Below are 23,842 nucleotides of genomic sequence, written 5' to 3'. Positions count from 1 at the left end.
AAATATTATTTTTACTTTTGAAAGAAATTTTTTACTTACAACGTTGTTAATTAATTTTTTGTTAAATTTAATTTTAATTTTAATAAAAATAAACCCGTCCATCGGACGGGTCCTTATCTAGTATATATATATATGAGATGAACTCATAATTTTATTACAATGCTCTGACACAAAATTAGAACGGTTATCTAGCTCTTATGACTTAGTTCATACGACATGAAACACAAAGATATCTTACATTAATATTAGTTAGTTCTATAAAAGAAGCGGTTGATGGTTTATAATGCTTTATTATTTAGGAGGGTTATTAATTAGGGAGCTTCACCAACCATGGAAATACAAATCCCGGTGGTTTATCATGATTTTTTGTAAAGTAAATTCCATCTCTTTTTGCAATCCATCGACGTAGCTGGCCACATCGATAACGAGATGCGGCTCTGTGTACTGGAATATCATAATAGTTTTCGAATGTATCCTTATACGATAAACGACAATAAATTTCTCTCTTTTTATAATAGACGATACCTTCTTCGAATAAAAATTTCTTTGGAACGGTAGCGTTTCTTAACTGTACAACTCTGAAATCTGCGTTTGGGTTCTTGCTACGACAATGAACATCGAGAATTGTACAAGGAGGGAGGTTGTTTATAACTTCTATTTGAATATACGCGCAAGCTTCATTCAACCAAGCATTCATAATAATAATCACTATCAAACCTATGAAGTAATTCATTTTTGTAGGAAAAAATATAATTTTTGGAGTAATAAAGTAATCAGTGTGAAATTTATACTTTTTGTTTGTGGAAAACATTTTACCTTTATTTATCAAGTAATCTGTTTATGGCTTTAGTTAAATCTTAAAAAAAAAAAACATCAACCAAGAATGGTCAAATGAGAGTTTAGTGCCGAAAAGAATGGTTGACCAATAAAATAAACGCACATTGAATTTACCACCAAAACTAAAAAGGATATTCCAACTGATCTTGAATTTTTGATTCACTATTTTTTTTTATTTCAAATCCATTTGACGTATGCATAAGAAATTTTTGTTCTAAACTTCTAATAAGAGAATGAGTTATGAATCTAGTAATAACATGCCAACTAAAAGCGATATATGTTTAATTATAAGATCAAAACAATATGGTTAAGTATTTTACAGTTTTTGACATAATCTATATAAACATGAAAATTATACAGATAACAAAATTAAAATTGGCTAACTAACTGAAATACATGGCTAAGTTCGATATCTAAATTTTGAGAGTTCAAACTTCAAATACATGTATGATACTTAGAAGGGTCTAATTGATGTGGATCCTAACCTTTTATTTCTTAAAGACTAATTCAACTTATTTTGCATGAATTTCAGAATTGTAAGATAATCAATTTGATTTTTATTACATATATTTTATTGATAAAAATCTAGGAGAATGCATCATGGATTATATAATGTATTAAAAGTTTTTAAAACTACTAGTTATATATATCATCTTTATATTAAAAGATATTTTTGATGCTTATGTGTGAAGCTCACAGTTAATCTCAATGTTGTTTTTTAATTCTACTATTTTCTTTGCCAAACACTCTTATTTATATATATTACTTATATTACTTATTCTTATTACTCAAAAATCGAATACAAAATATATATAAATATTAATTAAACTTACCAAAATTAAATATTTTAAATTTTCAAATTAAGAAAGCTTCTAAATAAATATTTATTAAATTCCTGGTTTTTTAAAGAGAAATTGTTAAAAATGCCCCTTTTTCAATACCCCTTCTCAAAAATGCCTCCTTTGAGAGTCCATTTTTAAGTTTGCCCTCTTTTAATTTTTAATGACCATTTTACCTTTATTTGAAACAAAATTAGGTCCACAAAATATAAAAGGAATCATGAACCAATCTGGTTTGTAGGAAAATAGTATGCAGTACCAAATGTCAATCCAAATGCAGTACCAAGTATGGATCCTATTGCAGCTGCTATCCAATTCAAGACCTCTTCTTCATCTTCCTCTTCCTCTTGCTCTGGCGTTTCACCTGGTTGTGATGTTTTCGCGTGGATATCTTCACAAACTTTCTCAAGTGAAGGGCCAAAAAGTCCCTGGTTATCCGCGAAGGAAGAGCAATTCTGTGTTTGAAACTGAGTGCCCCCTGGTAATAGACCAACCAGCTGGTTATGTGAGAAGTTCATGTACGCAAGGTACGAGAGTTTCCCTAACTCTTGTGGAATTTCTCCTGAAAGCTTGTTTTGGGAAACGTCCAGTGACTCAAGAGCGGTGAGGTTCCCCATAGTTGATGGGATGTGGCCAGTGAAAGCATTGTTTGACAAGTTGAGCACATGAAGCTCTTTTAATAGACCAATGGAATTTTGGAATCTTTCCTTCAAATTTGTTTCCCGAAAAGTTGATCGCCGTAAAGATTTTTAGGACACGTACCAGCTCCATCTCTACACCTTTGTATATCAAAACCATTGACACAAAGTAGTAATAGTCTGTACTCATGTACTTTGACTCAGACAATGGCATGGTCTCTACATTAGATTGATCTTCATTTCTTTCCAGTGAGAACATTGCAGTCCAATTGACAAAGAAATTTGGTGGCAACGTACCATTGAATTGATTACCGGATATGTCGATGATTTGCAACTTAGAAAACTGTGTTTGCTCTATCGGTCCATAAAATGCATTGGAGCGAAGGACTAGAACTTGTAGCTCTTGTAGAGAACTCAACCAGAAAGGAAACGTATCAATGATTCTGTTGCTCTCCACATTCAGAACTTCAAGAGAAGATATATGAGTCAACGATCTTGGAAGCTTTCCCACTAGTTGGTTATAGCCAACATCAAGGGAAATTAGACTTTCAAATAAATTCTTTGGAAGGCCTCCACTAAGACGATTATTTCGAAGATTTAGAGCTTGAAGATATGGAGCTTGAAGATATCCCGTACAGCTAGGGATTGAACCATTGAATTTGTTGTTAGACAAATCAAGAGTGCTGAGATAAGGCAACTCACATATGAGAGATGGAATCTTGCCCGTGAAATTGTTGTTGGAGCCAAAGAACTTGCTTATAGTTGGTTCTTGGACAGAGGAGAGTCCAAGTTTAGTTATTCTTTCGAAACCGATGAAAGTGTTGTTGGAAAGATTCACGTACTGCAAATCAGGGAGCATCCATAACCATCCAGGCACTTGACCTTTGATCTTGTTGTTGGAAATGTCTAGAGACACCATAAGCTTTTGGGTTCTTAGGAACTCTGGAAACTCGGTGATACCGCATTCCGACAAGGACAACTGACTTATCAATACCAATGAAGAATCAGAAAGAGACCTCTTGTTTGTAGTAGAAACATGGTTGCCTGAGAGATCCAGTGAATCTAGTAACTGCAAACTTGATAAGATTGCATTCAAGTCAATCGTAGTGGTGGTGTTCAAATGGGAGAGGTAGAGATGTTCGAGCGACTTAAGCTGCGAGAAGATAGTAAAGTCAACTAAGCCTTGGGTGTTGCAATTGGAAATGTCAAGCTCCTTAAGGTTAACTAATTTGGAAATAGATTTATGGATTGGCCCTCTAAAGTTGTTATTGCCAAGCCGTAAGACTGTTAGATTAGATGGTAAAGATATATCCCCAAACTCAAGAGTGCCGTTGAGTTGGTTATTTACCAAACTAATAGTTTCCAAAGATGAAATGGTGAAGAGAGAAGAAGGGAGAGTTCCAGTGAAATCATTTTCTGTTGCATCAAACAACTCCAAGTTGGAGAGTGAGCTCATGTTAGAAGGAAGAGTGCCAGTAAAATGATTGTAAATAAGAGATAATTTTGACAGTTTTGTTAGGTTTAGTAGTGCAAGGGGGAGGCTACCACTAAGGCTGTTGTAATCAACGACGAATATTGCTAATTCGTTTAAATTACCAAAAGAAGATGGGATTTCACCAACAAAATTGTTAACAGAGAGGACAAGATATGAGAGATGAGAAAGTTTTCCAAGTGAAGATGGAATTTTACCAAAAACGTTGTTATGATGGAAGTTGAGAGAGGTGAGATGCGTAAGATTTCCAAGTGAAGATGGGATTTCACCGGAAAAACGGTTACGATCAAGGATGAGAAAGGTGAGATGCAAAAGACTTCCAAGTGAAGATGGAAGTTCACCATCAAAACTGTTACGAGTGAGGCAGAGATTGGTAAGACTAGAAAGATTTCCAATCGAAGAAGGAATCCTACCACTGAAATTGTTAAAAGAGAGGTTGAAAGATTTTAGATGCGAAAGATGTCCAAGTGAAGATGGGATTTGACCACTAAAGTTGTTATGAGAGAAGTCAAGAAAGGTGAGATGAGAAAGGTTTCCAAGTGAAGAAGGAACCCTACCATTGAAATGATTTCTAGAAATGTCTAGAGTGGTGAGATTAGAGAGGGTTTCAAGTGAAGATGGGATTTTACCAATAAAATCATTATTAGAAAGGTCAAGAGTGGTTAGAGAACGAAGTTGTGGAAGACTAAAAAGACTACTATTGGAATTGAGCTGGCCACTTAGGCAACTGAAGCTAAGATCTAGCTCGACCACATCCCCGAACTTGGCATCACATTTGATACCGTCCCAATAACAACAATCGCTGTTATTCGTCCATGATTCCGTCTTCGGAGGAATGCTGTCAAAACAAGAGGCCTCCAAAGTTTCAAACTCGTTCTTGAACTCGAGAATTGCATCCCTTTGATCAGGATTACACAAGTGTCTGCTAGGAGCCGCAAACACGTCAAGAAAATGAAAAATAAAAATGATGAGAAAAGAAAGAGTTATAGAGCCTTTCATCTTTTTTTTTTCTAAGTGTTTTTTTTTTCTTCTTTTTCTTACTTTCTTGAATATCAATAATGAAAAAGCAAGAAATGGAAATTGTGATGATAACATGGTTTCATATTCAAGTCTTTATATACAGAATAGAGATAAACCAGTCTTTCTACCAAGTCTTCTTCACGTTGGACGCATTGTGTAAAAGTCTCCACCATTTTTATTCATTGTGGACTTTGTTGGTAATGATTCAAATTTTATATTTTTCCAGAAGAACAGTCCAGAGGCATATGAAATTTGCCACCACATTAGAGAGCCATCTGAAATCTCCACCACATTTTTGTTATCCAAAGGTCGTTGTAGCATTAAAACAAGACAGGGATAGATATTATTATCAATTGATTTTTGTCTGGATAACATCGTTTTTGTTGATTTTAGTGGTTTCATATATCCTTTTATTGACTTTCATCCAGATGAGCGAATGAAACTGTTCAAGACCGATAGAGTAATAATGTAATATCGTAGATTAATTTGGGTCTTCGTTTGTTATTAAAAAGAAAACCTTAACTTCTTTTTTTAGTTAATGCAAATAACGTTGCAGCTTTGAATAGTCAATATATAAATACTTTGCTCATCTGTTATTATTTTGTTTCTTTTTTTAAAAATATTTTGGCCATATTTCTTAGGCAAGTAAAAAAGAAGTAAAAGTAATGTTCAATGTTGTAGACTTTAGCCTTTAGGGCATAATAAGTTTGCTTCCTATCCAAGCTACTATTCTACTTCTTCAAAGTTGAAGATACTCTTTTTCTTCTTCTGGAATATTCTACACCAGTTTTGTAATCCATTATTCTTGTTTTTTACCAGAAAATACTAAAAATCCTATATTTATAATTAACAACATATTAGTCTCTACGTACGTGATAGTACAAAAATGTAACTACTGCACCAAAGCTTTTAAATGTATTGTTGACATGTTGGAAATATTTTATATTCGGGTATACTCAAATCTCGAAATAGTCGGGTATATTCAAATCTCGAAATAGTAAACGCGAGATTCATTTTAAATCGTAATTACGAAGATTAAATGAATTTGGTTAATTGGATAGGATTAATAGTTTGGGCGAAATTAAGAAGAATAAGTAGAGTACATAGTAAATTGGATAGATGTAGAAAGTAAAAAGTGATCATAATTGAATTTATATAGTACATCTGGATTCCTACCTGTAGCCCAAACTACTATCCATAACTTTCTTGTATCCTTAACTACTGCGCAAAAAATCCATGGCCCGAGTTTACTTAACACAGTCAAGAGAAAAAATATATCGATGTGTCCAACAAACAATCACTTAGCTGGATATCAAGGCTATTACATATTCAAAAGTTTTCCAAGTTATCAATTATTTCATATTATAAGATGTTTTAGTTTTTTATTTTGTTTCACAATATAAGATGTTTAGGACAAAAATGTTCAAGTTTCTATGCAAAAATTAAATTTATATACATTTGTGACTATTTATATTATGTAGTATAAATTTTCATTGGCCAAATTTTATTTAATAAAATATTAAATTATGTTCTTAATGTAGAAAATATAAAAACAAATCAGATTAATTAGTTTATGAAACTTTGTGCTTTTAGCCAAAACATCTTACATTTTGAAACAAAGGGAGTATAAAACTCATCTTCCAGGACATCTCTGTCCAACCTACTTTTATATTAACTTGAAACACCTTGACCTACATTAAAGGGATTATTGTTGATTTTACCCTTTTGCATCAAAATCTTTTGAAAATGCCATCTTTACTAAAATCTTATGAATTTGCTATTTTTAATATTTAAAAATGTACGTATTTACGGTTTTTTCTGCAAAACATGTACTTTATACCAAATACTAAATCCTATGAATAAATGAAACCGACTTAACCCAAACATAACGGGTAAACGCATGTTACATCATATTTTTGTAGTCTGAAAAAAGGCAAAATCCACAAACTATTCAAAAATGGCAAAATCCAGAAATATCATTAAAAAAATGACAAATCCGTAATTGATTCAGAAATAAATCATGACGATTTTTATCATTAAGAACATTTAGATATAAAACCTTGTTAAGAAAATGGGCCAAGTTCACCCACTGCATGTGGGAACACTTAAGACTTCCTTGCCTTGGTCAACCACGTGCGGTAATACAAGGGAGACCAGCTTCCATCCCGTATCCACAAAGGATAGTGGGGGACAGTGATTTGTGACACCCAAACAGATATGCCCTTTGCCAGAAGGTTTGGGTGTAATTTATGTTCAAAGACTCGATCGATGGTTCAAGGGATTTTGAAATACACACCGAGTATCACATTTCGCTATGTTGTTCATTGATACGAGAGCCGAAATATCGGTTGCCACGAGTAGTTTTAGACTTTAGATCGCAGCAAAACATCTGCGCACACATAGTTTCCGGAGAGGCGAATGCCAGCCATACGTTTGCATGTTTTTTGACACTTTTTATGGGGGTTTTGTAATATCAGAAACTAAACGTTCGGCCAGACCGAAATAGAGCTCCCGACCGGGATGTTATGCGAAACAACGGATTAGATGGGCACGATATCGGCTAAGAAACCAGCCCACCTATGGAAATTACGACTTCTCTTTCATCTAAATGATAAGGTTTGTGGACTTTTCGCGACATTGTGGGTGGTGAACCACCCACGTTACCGTGATTTAAACACTTCACCACATCATTCAATCGGTAGGAGAGATGGACGGTGTATACAAAGGGCAAGGACGTAATCAAAACGATTTGATGACTCTTGCTTACTAGGAATTCCTCGTTGAAGAACATTAATTATAATGATCTATCCCCATCACCAAGAAATTTCAAAGATTACTCGGACGTGTCGATTAAGGTATGAACTCATTTTACATCAGTGTAGTGCGTGTGCGGCCCAGAACATCTAAAGGCATCATACACCTGTTTTTGCGTCAAACTTCCTTGGCCTAAGAACGAGATATGGTTTGAAAATCATGGGAGCTCATAAATATTCTACAATCGTATTATAAAATATGACTTGCATATCACATAAACTCGGTTAGAACATTCTGACTATATACTTCCATTACGACTTTTGCAAGTCAGTACGTAACCTGGTTTCATGTTCATCTCTTTCTATACATAACGAAGATACACCCGATAAGCTTGACTAGTCTTTCTACGAAGTCTTCTAAGTCACGCTGGATGCATTGAGTAAAAGTCGTTAAGTCTTATCTCTTCTTCTGAAATTTCCACCACATTTATATATTATCAATTAATTGATTCTTGTCTCATATATCGTCGACTTCAGTGGCGATGCTGCTTCCTTGATCAGGAGTCCACATGATTGGATTGACAACCTAACTAATCCAAATTCTCGTCATGACAATAAATTTTTTAAATTACAAACTAATAGTCTAGCTGTCTAACTCCACTACAAGAAATTTGTTCATTGTTAGCGCTAAAAATATGCTATCTTACGTTATAGATAGCGAATTCACAAACGCTATGTTCTCGGCAGCTATGGTAGAGGACACTCATACGATAGCGTTTTCTGACGTGCTATTATAGATCGTTCAATTATAGCGGTAATAGAATGCTGCAATATACCATATTATAGCACACATTTAGTGTTATTTTATATTGTATTGTAGCATATTTCTATTTGATATATATATATATATATATATATTTAATTTGATTTATATTTAAATCCTGTTTTGCAAAATAAATTTAATTGGATTTATAATATAAATTTTATTTTTTCATAAATCATCAAAATACATAAAAGTATTACTACATTATCCATTTTTTACATAACATCATACAAAGTTTTAAACAAAATAAAGCTAACATCTCCTTTATATGTTTCGCCTTCCCATATCATCCCCGTCCATAATCTCTGTAATCATGTGTACAAAAGCATCAACATATATCACAGTCTTCAATCTTGTTTCCTCAATAGTTTTTATCTTAAAATCAATGCTGCATCAAACGCCAAAAATTTAACAAATTCAGAGAGACATCTAAAAGAAAATAAAGAGATAACTCATACATATATCAGTCTCTAATTTTTTTTACATGGTAAAGAGATTCAAACTCAATAGTGGTGATGAAGCTCATGGTAATAATATTAAACAAAGAGGATGCTAAACTAATCCATGTATATAAACCAAATAACGATAAACACACCACACCATAGTAAACACACCACACCATAGAAAACACAACAGTTTTAAAATCATCAGAATAAAGAAAAGAAAAAAGCAAGGTATTTATATTCTTATATTCTTAAGAAAAAAGCATTCGTCCTCAACATGTCCCACCTCTTTCTTAACAGCTCCTAAAGATGAAGAAGAATTGATTTCCACTACCTGTTCTTGTATATTCTGCTCAGCTATCTGTAATAACATTAAAGCAAAGGTATTTGGAGCAGCAGAGTATTAACATTATTTCCACTTGTCTTATAAACTGATCTCTTCATATCACAAAGAGAATACATAACTACAAAAGACAACCTATGTTTTTATCAAAATATAAAACTAATTAAGATGTTAGAAATATCAAAAGCACCTGAATTATCCTTCCTTGTTCTTTATTTTGCTAACCATCAAGTCATCCACAAAAAATCCATAATATCAAACGGAGAAATTAACCAAACCAAGCACTAAAATTCAAATGTACATGTCATGCGAAGAAGATACAATGTTAAATTAAGAAACTTAATTAGTGTTAGAAGTACCTCGTGAACAAATTTTGATCTAATCTTTTGCCTTATATTCATCCTGTCAAACAAACAAACAAACAAACACATAAACATTAATTAATGCTTAAGAAACAAATCTGTTTTATCACCAATCTAAACATTGGTTTCTACAAATAAGTGATTTGGACTAGAAAAATGAAACCAAATCTGAACTTAATTGACAGATGATGCACTTTCTATATTCAAGTGGTGTATCTAAACGAAATGGTTTGACTTTCTGGAGACAGCTTTTGATTTGTTTATAACCCACAAAACAAACACAACACTCAAGAACATAGAGACATCATCATCAGCTTATGGCACGTTCAATATTTGTCTAAGCCGTATAAGCATTGCAAGAATATAGAATATTGAGAGAAGTATACTAGCCTGGCTCAACCAAGTGAACCATCCATGAAGCATAGTGATTTGAATTAATTTTCAGATTCTTGGTCACACAATAAGAAAATATTAGTTAAAATCTGTGGGCTTTAAATAGCTAATGAACTAAGAATTACAGTCAAAAAATATTGCTCACCTCAAAGTGTCATTTCATAGGATTAGAGACTCCAAGGATATAGTCCACCATTTTAGACTACAAAAGCAAAGGTCAAATTTTTACACTCAATTAGCAAACATGAAAGATCATCATAGGAAGACATGTTGAGAGAGTCGTTTCTTAGTTTGTCTCACAGTCAATTCGTCGAACACCTTGTATGCACAGAGAACTCTAAAAACGTAACCCCTTAGAAATACAGTGAATAAAATCAATTTCAAAACAACAAATCAAAGCACGCATAAATTTACAAGCATGAGAGACGAGAAAGTGGAAGCATACTAGGCTATTGGTGGATTTCATCTCCTTGACAACTTCCTGGACAACGAAGACGGGAGATCTACGAACAGTGGAGGAGTCATTGAGTCTGCGGGAAGATGAAGGAACTTACTCGAATCAAGGAAATAGAGGGTCATGACCCAATCATTTATGTAGTGATCGCTTCAGTTTAGCCGCCGCTTCAAGTCCTTTCTGCTTCCGTTGCTTCCTCCCAACACGAGCAGGTGGTGAGACTCGTTCGAACTTCTTCTCCTTCTTGTCACCATCATCTGGTTTCCGATCTCCTTACCGATTCAATTCATCTTGTGCGAATTCATCTCCTTGACACATCAATTCAATCCATAAGGCTTAATTTCATCAAGAAGTGAAGAAGAGAAGGGAGGGAGGAGAAGAAGATGTGGAGAGAAGACGAGGAGGAATAGGCTAGTACCTTTAACGGTGGAAGACGGAGGAGACGAGGCCATGTCAACGGAGAAGGTATGTGGCTAGGCGGTGGTGTGGATCTAGAGATGAGAGAACTTTTTTAGAAAAGAAGAAGACGAGTAAAAAGACTTAGAACAAAAAATTAGAAGTTGAGTGTTATGAACTAGGTTAAACGAGTTTTTGTTTTTTTTTTTTTGTTAAGTGGTGGGCGTTAAATCTAATATTTTGGGAAATTGTTGGCGGTCATAAGTATTTTTACTTCCCGCTTTGCTATTATTTGTCTTAGCGTTTTTGAAACGCTGTGATATAGTTACAAAATTCCAGATACCATCTTTAATAGCAATTAGGAAATCCGTGCTATCACATAGTGCTATCAATGTACACTTTTTTTGTAGTGCTCTCCTCACTGATGGTGATTGATTTGTTTTTTTTTCGGGAATCTATACAAAGTAATCATGGATTCAAAAAAAATATACAAACTAACTATGAGATACAGTAACTTGTCGGTAACATGCCGGAATGCATATGTAATTACGTAAATTTGCTTTTAACATGCTTTTTTTTCGAATTACATGTGATAGCATAATATATCTCTTTTTATCATGTATTTTTCTCGTATTACACGTTATTTATAAAGAACACATGGTATTTCTTGGAAAAAACATTTTATTCAGTTTAATATCTCTCTTTATCATGTTATTTTGTAATAATACACGTGTTTTATTAAGATCACATATGATTTCTTTTAAAAAAGATGAGTATTTTTTAGTAATATATGATTTTTATGAAGATTACATGTGAATTCTTTTTAAAAAGATTCTATTCAGATTAAATTTTTCATAACAATGTTTTTTCTTAAAAAATATTACAAAACAATGTTTTTTTTTAAAGTTCACTATGTTTTTTGAAATATCATATCCTTAAGTTAAATATAACATGTAAAATTTAAATGTTACATGCTATTTTGAAAAATCTCACGAAACTATCTCGCATATCGTTGATCTCGCAACAAACAAATGATAGTTTTGGTATTTCACTTCATCTGACAACGTGGGACTATGACTATTTTGCAACAAAAAAATTTCTCTCTGCTATTTTCTTAATTTCAGTGTTTTTTTTGGCTATTCAATAATATTATCCTTTTATTTATTTATAATTAGGATATGACTCGCGGTACACCCCGAAATAATATATTTTTAATATAATACAATCTCAGAAATCTCATTTTTCTGTGCCGTAGAAAATTTGATTTCAACAGTCCATATATTTTCTTTTCTTTTTTGTTGCCTATAGCTTGTTTTTTTAAGTCAATGAGTGATTGAATTACTATATGGCTATGGAAATAAAAATTGTTTTTCTACAGCATTTACAACTCCTTCCAATCGGTCCAAAAAAGGAATGTACTTTCTTATAAAAAGGGGAAGATTTTACTTATCAAAAACACTCAAAGGATTACAAAGACTTTCAAACTCTCTTAGGTTCTTTCTCACTCACTTAGTTTGGTTTAACACTTTACCAAGCTTAGGTATTTATAGAACAAAGCCTAGGGAATATTACCTAAAATATTCTTTAAAATATTTTACAAACTTATTTTACAACCATAACTTTATTCTACATACTCATAACCATAACTTTATTCAATACACTCATAACCACAAAATATCTTTGATATTATTCCTCTTGTTTCAAAAAGAGAAGTGATGTTTGCCTTATGTCGTCTTCTTCACTGTCAGAGGCTACTTCCGTCACATAGATTTTTTGTCCTTGAATATATCTTTTGATTTTATACTTTTTACCTTCGACTCTGTAGATTGGATGATCATGATTTTAGGTAATATTCTCTAAGCTTTGTGCTATAAATACCTAAGCTTGATGTAATGTTAGAACAAAGATAAGTGAGAGAGAAAAAATTTAAGAGTGTTTGAGTCTTTTTAATCCATTGCGTGCTTTTAATAAATAAAGTCTCCCCTTTTGTATAATACTTTTTTCCTTAGAAACTTTTTTTTATATCTTGTTCACAGTAATAATCCTAAACTTTATTCGTAGTTGTATCCACTATGTGTCAGTAAATTTAGATCATGGTCTTCAAGAGGACAACAAGAACAAAATGTCATTAATCTTTAGGACGAGCTAGGAAGTGAAAGGGACAAAAAGTAATTTTATCACTCATTAAATCAAAGTCGTTAAAACGAGGAAAAATAGATCCAAATAAATCCAAGCTCTCAACTTGAGGCTGAAAGTTATCCATTAAATTTAACAACCAGACCATGTAATTTCATTGACATATGATTTCTTACAAATATTATATAAACATGTATTTAGGTAAAATTTATAGAAAATAACTAATCCTCGAGTACTGTCCGATTTATGTCCAATTAATTGGTCCAATACTGGGCCATTTTATTTACCTTCTGATTAGTAACGAATTTCTGAACAAGAAAATATATATCCGCTAGTAGTTTCATCTGAGTATCTGACCGCCGCTCACCTCACGCTGCAGCCACATACAATTAAACATAACACCGTTAATACAAGTTTCCAATTTTATGATTAATTATGGTTTCGATACTTCCTTTTGCATGCGCATATTCCTATTTTGGCAAAATTTTGTCCTTATATATATGAGAAAGAGATTAACAATGCTCGTCTCTACCCCATGGCAACATAGGCATTTGTCATGGGTCCAAAGCCATTTAAAAAAGTTTAGTGAAGAAAAAGGGTTCAATTTTTTTAAGAAAAATTTTTTGTTAAGAAAGTTTTTTTATTTTTTTTTTATTTTACCAAGGGCCTTCTATAGATTAAGACGGTAACATACGTGTTGCACCTGGTGGTGGTCCTGATTTTGGTATTGTAAGGTATTCTGACTCCGCATCTCCTAGGAATCGCAGCAGCTCGTTCAGCGTTGAGAGCAGGACCAATGGCTCTAGCAGCATTTTTAATGCAACGGCAAGCTTGCCGACGGTCTAGGGTTGTAAGGACCATGCCGTTAAGCTTTCTAACGCCGTTGCAGCACTGTGGGCCTGGGCTAGTGATACCACCATTGGTCAAGTAGCCAGTGCATGGTTTCAAATTGCTGTTAACTTCGCCACAGCTCAGAGCCGCCTTTGCTGTGATTGGACACGCCGCAATCATGTAGACGAAGACCAAGCATTCCAACTTCATAAGACCAGCCATATATATCTATTAGCTAGTTCCGGTTTTTTTGTTGGTTTCCAAAAGGAGATGGGTGATGTAGAGTTTATATAGAGAACAAATCGTATCTGATGAAATGTGGATGTGAGACTATAGAAGAAAGGAGTAGTTAGTTGTTACTCTCATTTAATTTGATCCTCCCACTATATTGATGGATATTTCAATTTAACTTCTATATTTTCGAAAAGTGATAAATTTATCAATATATATTTTATTAATATTTGTTCTCGTTTAAATGAAAAAAAAAAGCATTTGTTCTCCTTTTTGGCATCCTATTTTTCTTTGGAATACTTTTATTTGCATCTATTACATTATCATCAAGGATATTTAACTTAATACTTTTTTTTTTGTGCAAAGGTAGTTGATTTCATTCATTCCCAAAAGGGCGTAAAGCTTACAAAGTCTTTAACCTCTTGGTTGGATACAATAAACATAACAAAGATCAAATTTGCAAGAGAAGGATAGATAGGTTTAAAACCATAATTCAACATGAAAACCATAAGGCCTTGGACACAAGAACAACCAAGTGACTTGCCACAAGCGATCCAAAGGTAAGTTGAAATCACTTCCGCGAATGCTTCGGGGAATTGATGAATAGTCACGATCACTTGATCTTGTGACGTTGAAAACGAATCCTTAACCAAATGTTCCAAGAAACTCACAAAGCAAGGATTGGGGTGACCCTCAAGGTCGGATAAGGGTCGGGAAGCTTGAGATTCAGTATCCCTTGGGTAAGATTCTTGATATTTAACTTAATACTATTATCATAATTTTTATCTATTTATAGCGTATGTGATTAAGATTAATAGTTTCCACAAACAACAATATCATGCAGCTCTCCCGTACATTTGAATCTACGACTGATGTTGGTTCTGCATGTATGACATCCTTGAGATGGACCCTCCTACATGCATCACTCTAGGATCTTCAATAAATTTTGCATCCAATAATTTGCACGAAAACCTTTGAACCTTGTCCATTGTGTTAGAAGGCTTCCATAGAAGGCTTCCACAAAAGACTTAGACCATCTCCAACCATGGGGTACTAAGTTGAGGCTCTTATGAATTGTTTAATTTGATTTTGAAAAAGTTAAACTTAAGACTCGCTTCTTATACTGTTTGGCCTTTCTTCATTATTTTTTGATTAAAAATAATAAGAGCCTATGATGTATTATGTTAAGAAGTCTCGTTGAGGATGCTCTTAAATATATGGATAACTTAATTGTTATTTTTAATAGAAAGTCAAGTCCGATTGGTAACATAAAAACAATAAAGATTTATTTATCTAAAAGTTGAAGCTATTTGCCTCTCAAATTGTTTAATTATGATTTTATACAACTAACTAGATTTTAACCCGCGGTACACCGCGGGATGATTTAATTTTAAAGTTAGTATAAAAATATTTTGTAAATTGTATCTCCTTATAACATATTTATTTATAATATAGTTTACAATTGTTATTAAGTAACGGTATACCACGAGTCCACGAGATAATTATTAATAAACTGAGGATTTAACCCGTATTAAAGCGGTATATAAATATTGATTCAAATTCGTCCGCCGTATAAATCATTTCCGAAATATAACCCGTTCCGTAATTTCTTAACCCGTCCTGTGATTTGTATTAAAAAAAATAAGGATTAAATTCGTATTGAAGCGACGGATTAATGATATTTTAATCTTTTTATTATTGTTGATTCAAAAACCCGTCCCGCCAAACCCATCCCGCCAAAAAACTCATTTATTTTATTAATGTTCTTATTTATGATATGATTCTGAATCATTGTCTAAATATTTTAATTGATGTAGAACGTTGAACACACATTTTCGTCAATTGGATAATATATGTCCGTTTTTAAAATATCGAATCACAGTATATGCAGATAATATATGTCCGTTTTTCAAGTCTACAACTATTTTCATGTTTCTTTGTATATATTTTTGGGTTGTACAAACGTAAATTAAAAATACCTACAACCATAAGTTTCGGGTTGTGGAAAGTTAGCATATTTTTGACAAAATCTATACTATATAAAAGTAGAGACTATAAGCTTCTGAGACCGTCCACCTAAGCTTTTAAACGACCATATATATACACTCTTATGGAAATATATGTACAATTTCCTTATAATTAGCTATTTACATTTTAAAACTGTTTAAATTTATAATTTTTTTTAATAATTATTTTTCTACTTTTTCTTTCTTTTTAAAAGGAAAAATTTATTTAACACATGTCAAAATCTCAGATCGAAAATTTTGACATGTGTCACGATCTCGTGAGTTATTAACTTTGAAAACCATACTTTATATAATAAGAAAAAAATAATTATTTTTCTATATATACACATCATTATCAGCTTATTTAAAAAACTATTTCCTTAATTTTATGAAAGATACATGGTCTGAAAAAAGAGGCGGTCAAAGATTTCGGGATTAATATTTTTCGATAAAAGTTAAGTACAAATAAAGAAAATAAAACATTTTTAATATTTTTAATCACTATCTTCTTAAAATTTCAAGAAAAAATCTTTCTATTTCTTAAAAGATATTAATCGATCTTTTTATATGACCTTTTAATTTCGAAAATATTGCATCAACATTTATTAATAAAATAAATTTTGGTAAAATGTGACTAAAGATAATATTGAAATCTATACTTTACATTTGTCTTATTTCTATATGTTGTTAATTTCAAAAATGAAATCAACATCTCTTTCTCCTTTTTATTAATATTTTAGTATAGAAAATATTAGCATTTAAAAATATTAATTAACGTGATGGCTAAAAATGTTAATAATGGATATGGCTAGTCACGATTGGTAGTTTTAAATCCCACGACGGTCTGAAGAGCTTATAGCTTCGACTTTTATCGATTGTTTTAATATATCAATTGTCATTGTGTTAAACCACGAATTTACAATAGTTTTCCTTTTTAATTTGTAAATGTGAATGTTTTTTGTTTCCTTTTTTTAAAGCTCAATAAATTTTCTCATTTTTGTAATGAGATTAATTATTAAATTAATATTTTTCATTTAAAATGATTATATGCTACTTTTTCTATTAGACAATCTTGGTTTCAATAATTTTTCGGATACATTAAGACTCTTTATTCTTAACTTACACCAATCATGTGAAGTCAATGAAATGGGAATTGGCACCAAGCTACAAATATGAAGTAAAAACAAAGTAGGACATTACTTATTATATAAGTTAAGCATGTGCATTCGGTTAACCGTTAGGTTTTGGTTCGGTTGCGATTGGTTTCGGTCAGTGGCGGACCCAGAAATATTTTTTACCTGGGTCAACTTATAAAAAAAATCAATATATGTTTTAAAATATTTTTGCACTTCATATAAAATATATACTTGAATAAATTTTTCAAACTACATTTAAGACATTTTTTTATCATTTTTATTTGTTTACAAAGTTATATACTTAATTTGCAAACAAATTGAAATGGAGACTAGAGAAAACAAGTGAAAATAAGTAATTTATTTACTTTCAAAACAATTATTGCCAAAGTTTAAATAATGGGCTATGGCCCAATAAAAAAAATAGGAGAAATAATGGGAGCAAGGGAGAATTGAACGTGGGTTTAGGTGGGTCAAGACATTAATAACTAACCAATTCAGCCAACAAAACATCATAATTCCTTAGTTAAATGTTTAATCTATATATTTAAGGGGGGTCATCTGACCCACCTTTCTCCCACATGGGTCCGCCAATGGTTTCGGTTAGTTCAGATATATGGTAATATAATAACTATTTGGGTATTTTAGGAATTTCAGTTCATATCGGATCAGTTCGGTTACCTTTTTGTTTGGTTTGGTTCAGATGTTTAGATAGATATCTATAACTTACCAAAATTTTTAAAGGTTCGGTTTGGTTTTTACCCAACCAAAATTAACCAAATATAACCGAAATTAACCAAAATTAACCGAAGAAAATACAATAAAAAAGAAAAAATTAGAAAGAAAATTAAAATTTGGTTCAATTTTGTAAGAGAGTATTTAAGTTTGACAAATATAACTATTAACATTTGGATATGTTGATTACTAAAAGTATTTGATTGTTTTGATTCTAAAAATAATTATTATTTGAGTTTATAATCATAGTTTTAGGTATTATTTTTGGATATTTTCTAAATTTTTAGATATTTCGGTTAGCCGTTTGGTTATTGGTTTGGTTAGGTTTCGGTTAGTTGTATAGGAGATTTTACTAACCATTCGGTTATTTTGAAAACTTTGGTTCGGTTCGGTTCAGTTCGGTTCGGTTGGTTATTCGATTATCGGTTTTTTTCCCAGGCCAAATTATAAGTCAATGAAATAAAATTCGGCATCAAACATACAGAAGGAAAAGCAAAGCTACAAACATGTGAAAGTAAAAGCAAAGGTGGACATTACATATTAATTATGAAATTCTAAAAAGCAACTAAATATTCGAAAAAACAAATTAAAATTATTAAATTTAGCAAGCAATCGTAATTGTGGCATAGTCATTCGTGACAGTTACGTTTTTCTTTGTGGTTGCTGCCATCGTGTTATCGTCAACACATTCATGTCATCGTTGCTTTAACACTTCACAGACAAGACACACCTTAATCCTTCTTCACTTCACCTTCTTGTGAAATTTTTTTTCACATACGGTGTCTCTTTCCATCCTCTTATGATTTTGTCTAAGCAGTACGTGCCCTACCTTCCAAACTTTTTATAGGCTCCATATTTCTTCTTCAAATATTCACAGACCAAACACACCTTAATCCCTCTTCACTTCACCTTCTTGTGAAAATTTCTTTCACGTTGTCTTTCCATCCTCTTATGATATTGTCTAAGCAGTACGTGCCCTACCTTCCAAACTTTTCATAGGCTCCATATTTCTTCTTCGAAAATTCCTTTCTTTCCTTGTTAGTAACAGCCTTTTTCAAGCTCGTCAAGAGGTCGTTGAAGGTGGAGAAGTTGTATGTGTCATAGTAAGTCAATAAATTCTTCGTTTGAACTTTCAACGATCAATGGCCATAGATGGTTATTTATATATAAACCACTGTTTTAGAATTTAGGGCTTTATTATTTTCCTTTGAAAATTTTCTCCTTAGTTGTTTTGTAATACATTTTTGTTAATTGGAAAACTTCTTCTTATATTCGAAATTTTTTTCCAATTTCAATTAATTATATTATCTTAGAATTGGTATTTTTTTTAATTTATTTGGAAGCTAACATATTGAGACTAATAATGATATTATTTTTTCTATATTACAAAAATTGAATTTTACATTCCGTTTTCTTATTTCCATATGTTTTTTTTCCTTTTGATAAATATTTTATTATAGAAAATAGTAGAATTTAAAAATGTTAATTAAAGTGATGGCTAAAAAATGTTAATTAATGAGATGTCTATTCACAATTGGTGATTTAAAATCTTAGGTGGACGGTCTCAGAGGCTTATAGCCTCGACTTTTATATAGTATAGATTTTCATAAAAATAAATATGAAAAACCCACGCGTAGCGTGGGTTCAAAACGTAGTTTATTAAAAGAACAATTTGACAACAAAAATTAAAAAGGAGTTAATAACCAATATATCTTTCTTATAATAAAAAACACCAAATTTAAAATTAATAAATGATGGAAAACCTACCAAATAAAAATTTGGAAGTTCTTTGATCAAGTTGTCTAGGGTCTAAAGACTTAATTAAGTAAAAAAAAACATAATATTAACATAGGATTATACTAGCCAACTAGATAATAACCCGCACTATGTGCGGGACAAAACGATTATTAAATATATTTTAATGTATTAATTATATTGTAGGTGTTCGAATTTTATATTATTAGATAAACAATAGTGTATTAATAATTATCAAGATTAGTGAAATTTTTTATTTATGTATTAATGTTTTGTGTTTATCATGATTCATGATATATATCTTGTTATATTAATAGATACACAAAATATTAGGTACTCCATTTTGTATAGATTTGTATCTCTTCATTACATATTTTAATTGTATTTTCGTTTTAATTAATTGAGCTAAATAAAAAGCATAAATTAATTAGAAAAATAAACATAACTAAAACTAATGGCAAAATCTATAAATATCTTAATAAATGTTGGGTCTTTGATTAAATGGATTGAGAAGCTCTGTGAGAACGACACGTCAGCATGGCATTTTCGTTAATCACACATGAGGGTAAGGTTATTTTTAAAAAATGCTTCTCAATTAATATATAAGCAGTACGTGCCCTACCTTCCAAACTTTTCATAGGCTCCATATTTCTTCTTTGAAAATTTCTTTCTTTCCTTGTTAGTAAAAGCCTTTTTCAAGCTCGTCAAGAGGTCGTTGAAGGTGGAGAAGTTGTATGTGTCATAGTAAGTCAATAAATTCTTCGTTTGAACTTTCAACGATGAATGGCCATAGATGGTTATTTATATATAAACCAATATTTTTCTTTGTGGTTGCTGCCATCGTGTTATCGTCAACACATTCATGTCATCGTTGCTTTAACACTTCACAGACAAGACACACCTTAATCCTTCTTCACTTCACCTTCTTGTGAAATTTTTTTTCACATACGGTGTCTCTTTCCATCCTCTTATGATTTTGTCTAAGCAGTACGTGCCCTACCTTCCAAACTTTTTATAGGCTCCATATTTCTTCTTCAAATATTCACAGACCAAACACACCTTAATCCCTCTTCACTTCACCTTCTTGTGAAAATTTCTTTCACGTTGTCTTTCCATCCTCTTATGATTTTGTCTAAGCAGTACGTGCCCTACCTTCCAAACTTTTCATAGGCTCCATATTTCTTCTTCGAAAATTCCTTTCTTTCCTTGTTAGTAACAGCCTTTTTCAAGCTCGTCAAGAGGTCGTTGAAGGTGGAGAAGTTGTATGTGTCATAGTAAGTCAATAAATTCTTCGTTTGAACTTTCAACGATCAATGGCCATAGATGGTTATTTATATATAAACCACTGTTTTAGAATTTAGGGCTTTATTATTTTCCTTGGAAAATTTTCTTCTTAGTTGTTTTGTAATACATTTTTGTTAATTGGAAAACTTCTTCTTATATTCGAAATTTTTTTTTTTTCCAATTTCAATTAATTATATCATCTTAGAATTAGAATTTTTTTAATTTATTTGGAAGCTAACATATTGAGACTAATATTGATATTATTTTTTCTCTATTACAAAAATTGAATTTTACATTCCGTTTTCTTATTTCCATATGTTTTTTTTCCTTTTGATAAATATTTTATTATAGAAAATAGTAGAAATTGAAAATGTTAATTAAAGTGATGGCTAAAAAATGTTAATTAATGAGATGTCTATTCACAATTGGTGATTTAAAATCTTAGGTGGACGGTCTCAGAGGCTTATAGCCTCGACTTTTATATAGTATAGATTTTCATAAAAATAAATATGAAAAACCCACGCGTAGCGTGGGTTCAAAACTTAGTTTATTAAAAGAACAATTTGACAACAAAAATTAAAAAGGAGTTAATAACCAATATATCTTTCTTATAATAAAAAACACCAAATTTAAAATTAATAAATGATGGAAAACCTACCAAATAAAAATTTGGAAGTTCTTTGATCAAGTTGTCTAGGGTCTAAAGACTTAATTAAGTAAAAAAAAACATTATATTAACATAGGATTATACTAGCCAACTAGATAATAACCCGCACTATGTGCGGGACAAAACGATTATTAAATATATTTTAATTTATTAATTATATTGAAGGTGTTCGAATTTTATATTATTAGATAAACAATAGTGTATTAATAATTATCAAGATTAGTGAAATTTTTTATTTATGTATTAATATTTTGTGTTTATCATGATTCATGATATATATCTTGTTATATTAATAGATACACAAAATATTAGGTACTCCTTTTTGTATAGATTTGTATCTCTTCATTACATATTTTAATTGTATTTTCGTTTCAATTAATTGAGCTAAATAAAAAGCATAAATTAATTAGAAAAATAAACATAACTAGAACTAATGGCAAAATCTGTAAATATTTTAATAAATGTTGGGTCTTTAATTAAATGAACTGAGAAGCTCTGTGAGAACGACACGTCAGCATGGTATTTTCGTTAATCACACATGAGGGTAAGGTTATTTTTAAAAATGCTTCTCAATTAATATATAAGCAGTACGTGCCCTACCTTCCAAACTTTTCATAGGCTCCATATTTCTTCTTCGAAAATTCCTTTCTTTCCTTGTTAGTAAAAGCCTTTTTCAAGCTCGTCCAGAGGTCGTTGAAGGTGGAGAAGTTGTATGTGTCATAGTAAGTCAATAAATTCTTCGTTTGAACTTTCAACGATGAATGGCCATAGATGGTTATTTATATATAAACCAATATTTTTCTTTGTGGTTGCTGCCATCGTGTTATCGTCAACACATTCATGTCATCGTTGCTTTAACACTTCACAGACAAGACACACCTTAATCCTTCTTCACTTCACCTTCTTGTGAAATTTTTTTTCACATACGGTGTCTCTTTCCATCCTCTTATGATTTTGTCTAAGCAGTACGTGCCCTACCTTCCAAACTTTTTATAGGCTCCATATTTCTTCTTCAAATATTCACAGACCAAACACACCTTAATCCCTCTTCACTTCACCTTCTTGTGAAAATTTCTTTCACGTTGTCTTTCCATCCTCTTATGATTTTGTCTAAGCAGTACGTGCCCTACCTTCCAAACTTTTCATAGGCTCCATATTTCTTCTTCGAAAATTCCTTTCTTTCCTTGTTAGTAAAAGCCTTTTTCAAGCTCGTCAAGAGGTCGTTGAAGGTGGAGAAGTTGTATGTGTCATAGTAAGTCAATAAATTCTTCGTTTGAACTTTCAACGATCAATGGCCATAGATGGTTATTTATATATAAACCACTGTTTTAGAATTTAGGGCTTTATTATTTTCCTTGGAAAATTTTCTTCTTAGTTGTTTTGTAATACATTTTTTGTTAATTGGAAAACTTCTTCTTATATTCGAAATTTTTTTCCAATTTCAATTAATTATATTATCTTAGAATTAGAATTTTTTAATTTATTTGGAAGCTAACATATTGAGACTAATAATGATATTATTTTTTCTATATTACAAAAATTGAATTTTACATTCCGTTTTCTTATTTCCATATGTTTTTTTCCTTTTGATAAATATTTTATTATAGAAAATAGTAGAATTTAAAAATGTTAATTAAAGTGATGGCCTAAAAATGTTAATTAATGAGATGTCTATTCACAATTGGTGATTTAAAATCTTAGGTGGACGGTTTCAGAGGCTTATAGCCTCGACTTTTATATAGTATAGATTTTCATAAAAATAAATATGAAAAACCCACGTGTAGCGTGGGTTCAAAACTTAGTTTATTAAAAGAACAATTTGACAACAAAAATTAAAAAGGAGTTAATAACCAATATATCTTTCTTATAATAAAAAACACCAAATTTAAAATTAATAAATGATGGAAAACCTACCAAATAAAAATTTGGAAGTTCTTTGATCAAGTTGTCTAGGGTCTAAAGACTTAATTAGGTAAAAAAAACATAATATTAACATAGGATTATACTAGCCAAATAGATAATAACCCGCACTATGTGCGGGACAAAACGATTATTAAATATATTTTAATGTATTAATTATATTGAAGGTGTTCGAATTTTATATTATTAGATAAACAATAGTGTATTAATAATTATCAAGATTAGTGAAACTTTTTATTTATGTATTAATGTTTTGTGTTTATCATGATTCATGATATATATCTTGTTATATTAATAGATGCACAAAATATTAGGTACTCCATTTTGTATAGATTTGTATCTCTTCATTAC

General features: G+C 31.3%; 2 protein-coding genes across 4 annotated transcripts; both read right to left on the bottom strand.

The window, feature by feature from the left end:
* Positions 1-1,823: 1,823 nt before the first annotated feature.
* On the bottom strand, positions 1,824-4,900 carry LOC110230353 (receptor-like protein 12). Its single transcript, XM_021032990.1, is given in 3 exon segments — positions 1,824-1,936; positions 1,939-2,371; positions 2,373-4,900. Coding segments are annotated over 3 exon segments (2,973 nt in total). The 5' UTR covers positions 4,806-4,900; the 3' UTR covers positions 1,824-1,829.
* Positions 4,901-12,267: 7,367 nt separating this feature from the next.
* On the bottom strand, positions 12,268-14,149 carry LOC9319942 (non-specific lipid-transfer protein 7). 3 transcript variants are annotated; one of them, XR_002333724.1, is made up of 3 exons: positions 13,624-14,145; positions 13,217-13,302; positions 12,268-12,612 (listed from the first exon to the last, which is right to left on the bottom strand). XR_002333724.1 is itself a non-coding variant. In XM_021033916.1 (2 exons), the coding sequence occupies exons 1-2, from the start codon at positions 13,980-13,982 to the stop codon at positions 13,293-13,295; spliced, it is 360 nt and encodes a 119-aa protein (XP_020889575.1). In that variant the 5' UTR covers positions 13,983-14,149; the 3' UTR covers positions 13,010-13,292. The 3 variants fall into 3 exon arrangements, 2 of the variants coding, with proteins under 2 accessions (XP_020889575.1, XP_020889574.1); XM_021033916.1 differs by lacking the exon at positions 12,268-12,612 and having other exon boundaries at positions 13,010-13,302; positions 13,633-14,149; XM_021033915.1 differs by lacking the exon at positions 12,268-12,612 and having other exon boundaries at positions 13,010-13,302.
* Positions 14,150-23,842: the final 9,693 nt, after the last annotated feature.

Source organism: Arabidopsis lyrata (genome assembly GCF_000004255.2).
Source record: "Arabidopsis lyrata subsp. lyrata unplaced genomic scaffold ARALYscaffold_3, whole genome shotgun sequence".
Taxonomy (NCBI): domain Eukaryota; kingdom Viridiplantae; phylum Streptophyta; class Magnoliopsida; order Brassicales; family Brassicaceae; genus Arabidopsis; species Arabidopsis lyrata.
This window is presented reverse-complemented; position numbering and strand designations above follow the sequence as displayed.

Excerpts from the sequence above, each read along its gene's own strand:
- LOC9319942 (XM_021033915.1), bottom strand. The coding sequence starts at position 13,982 with ATGGCTGGTCTTATGAAGTTGGAATGCTTGGTCTTCGTCTACATGATT.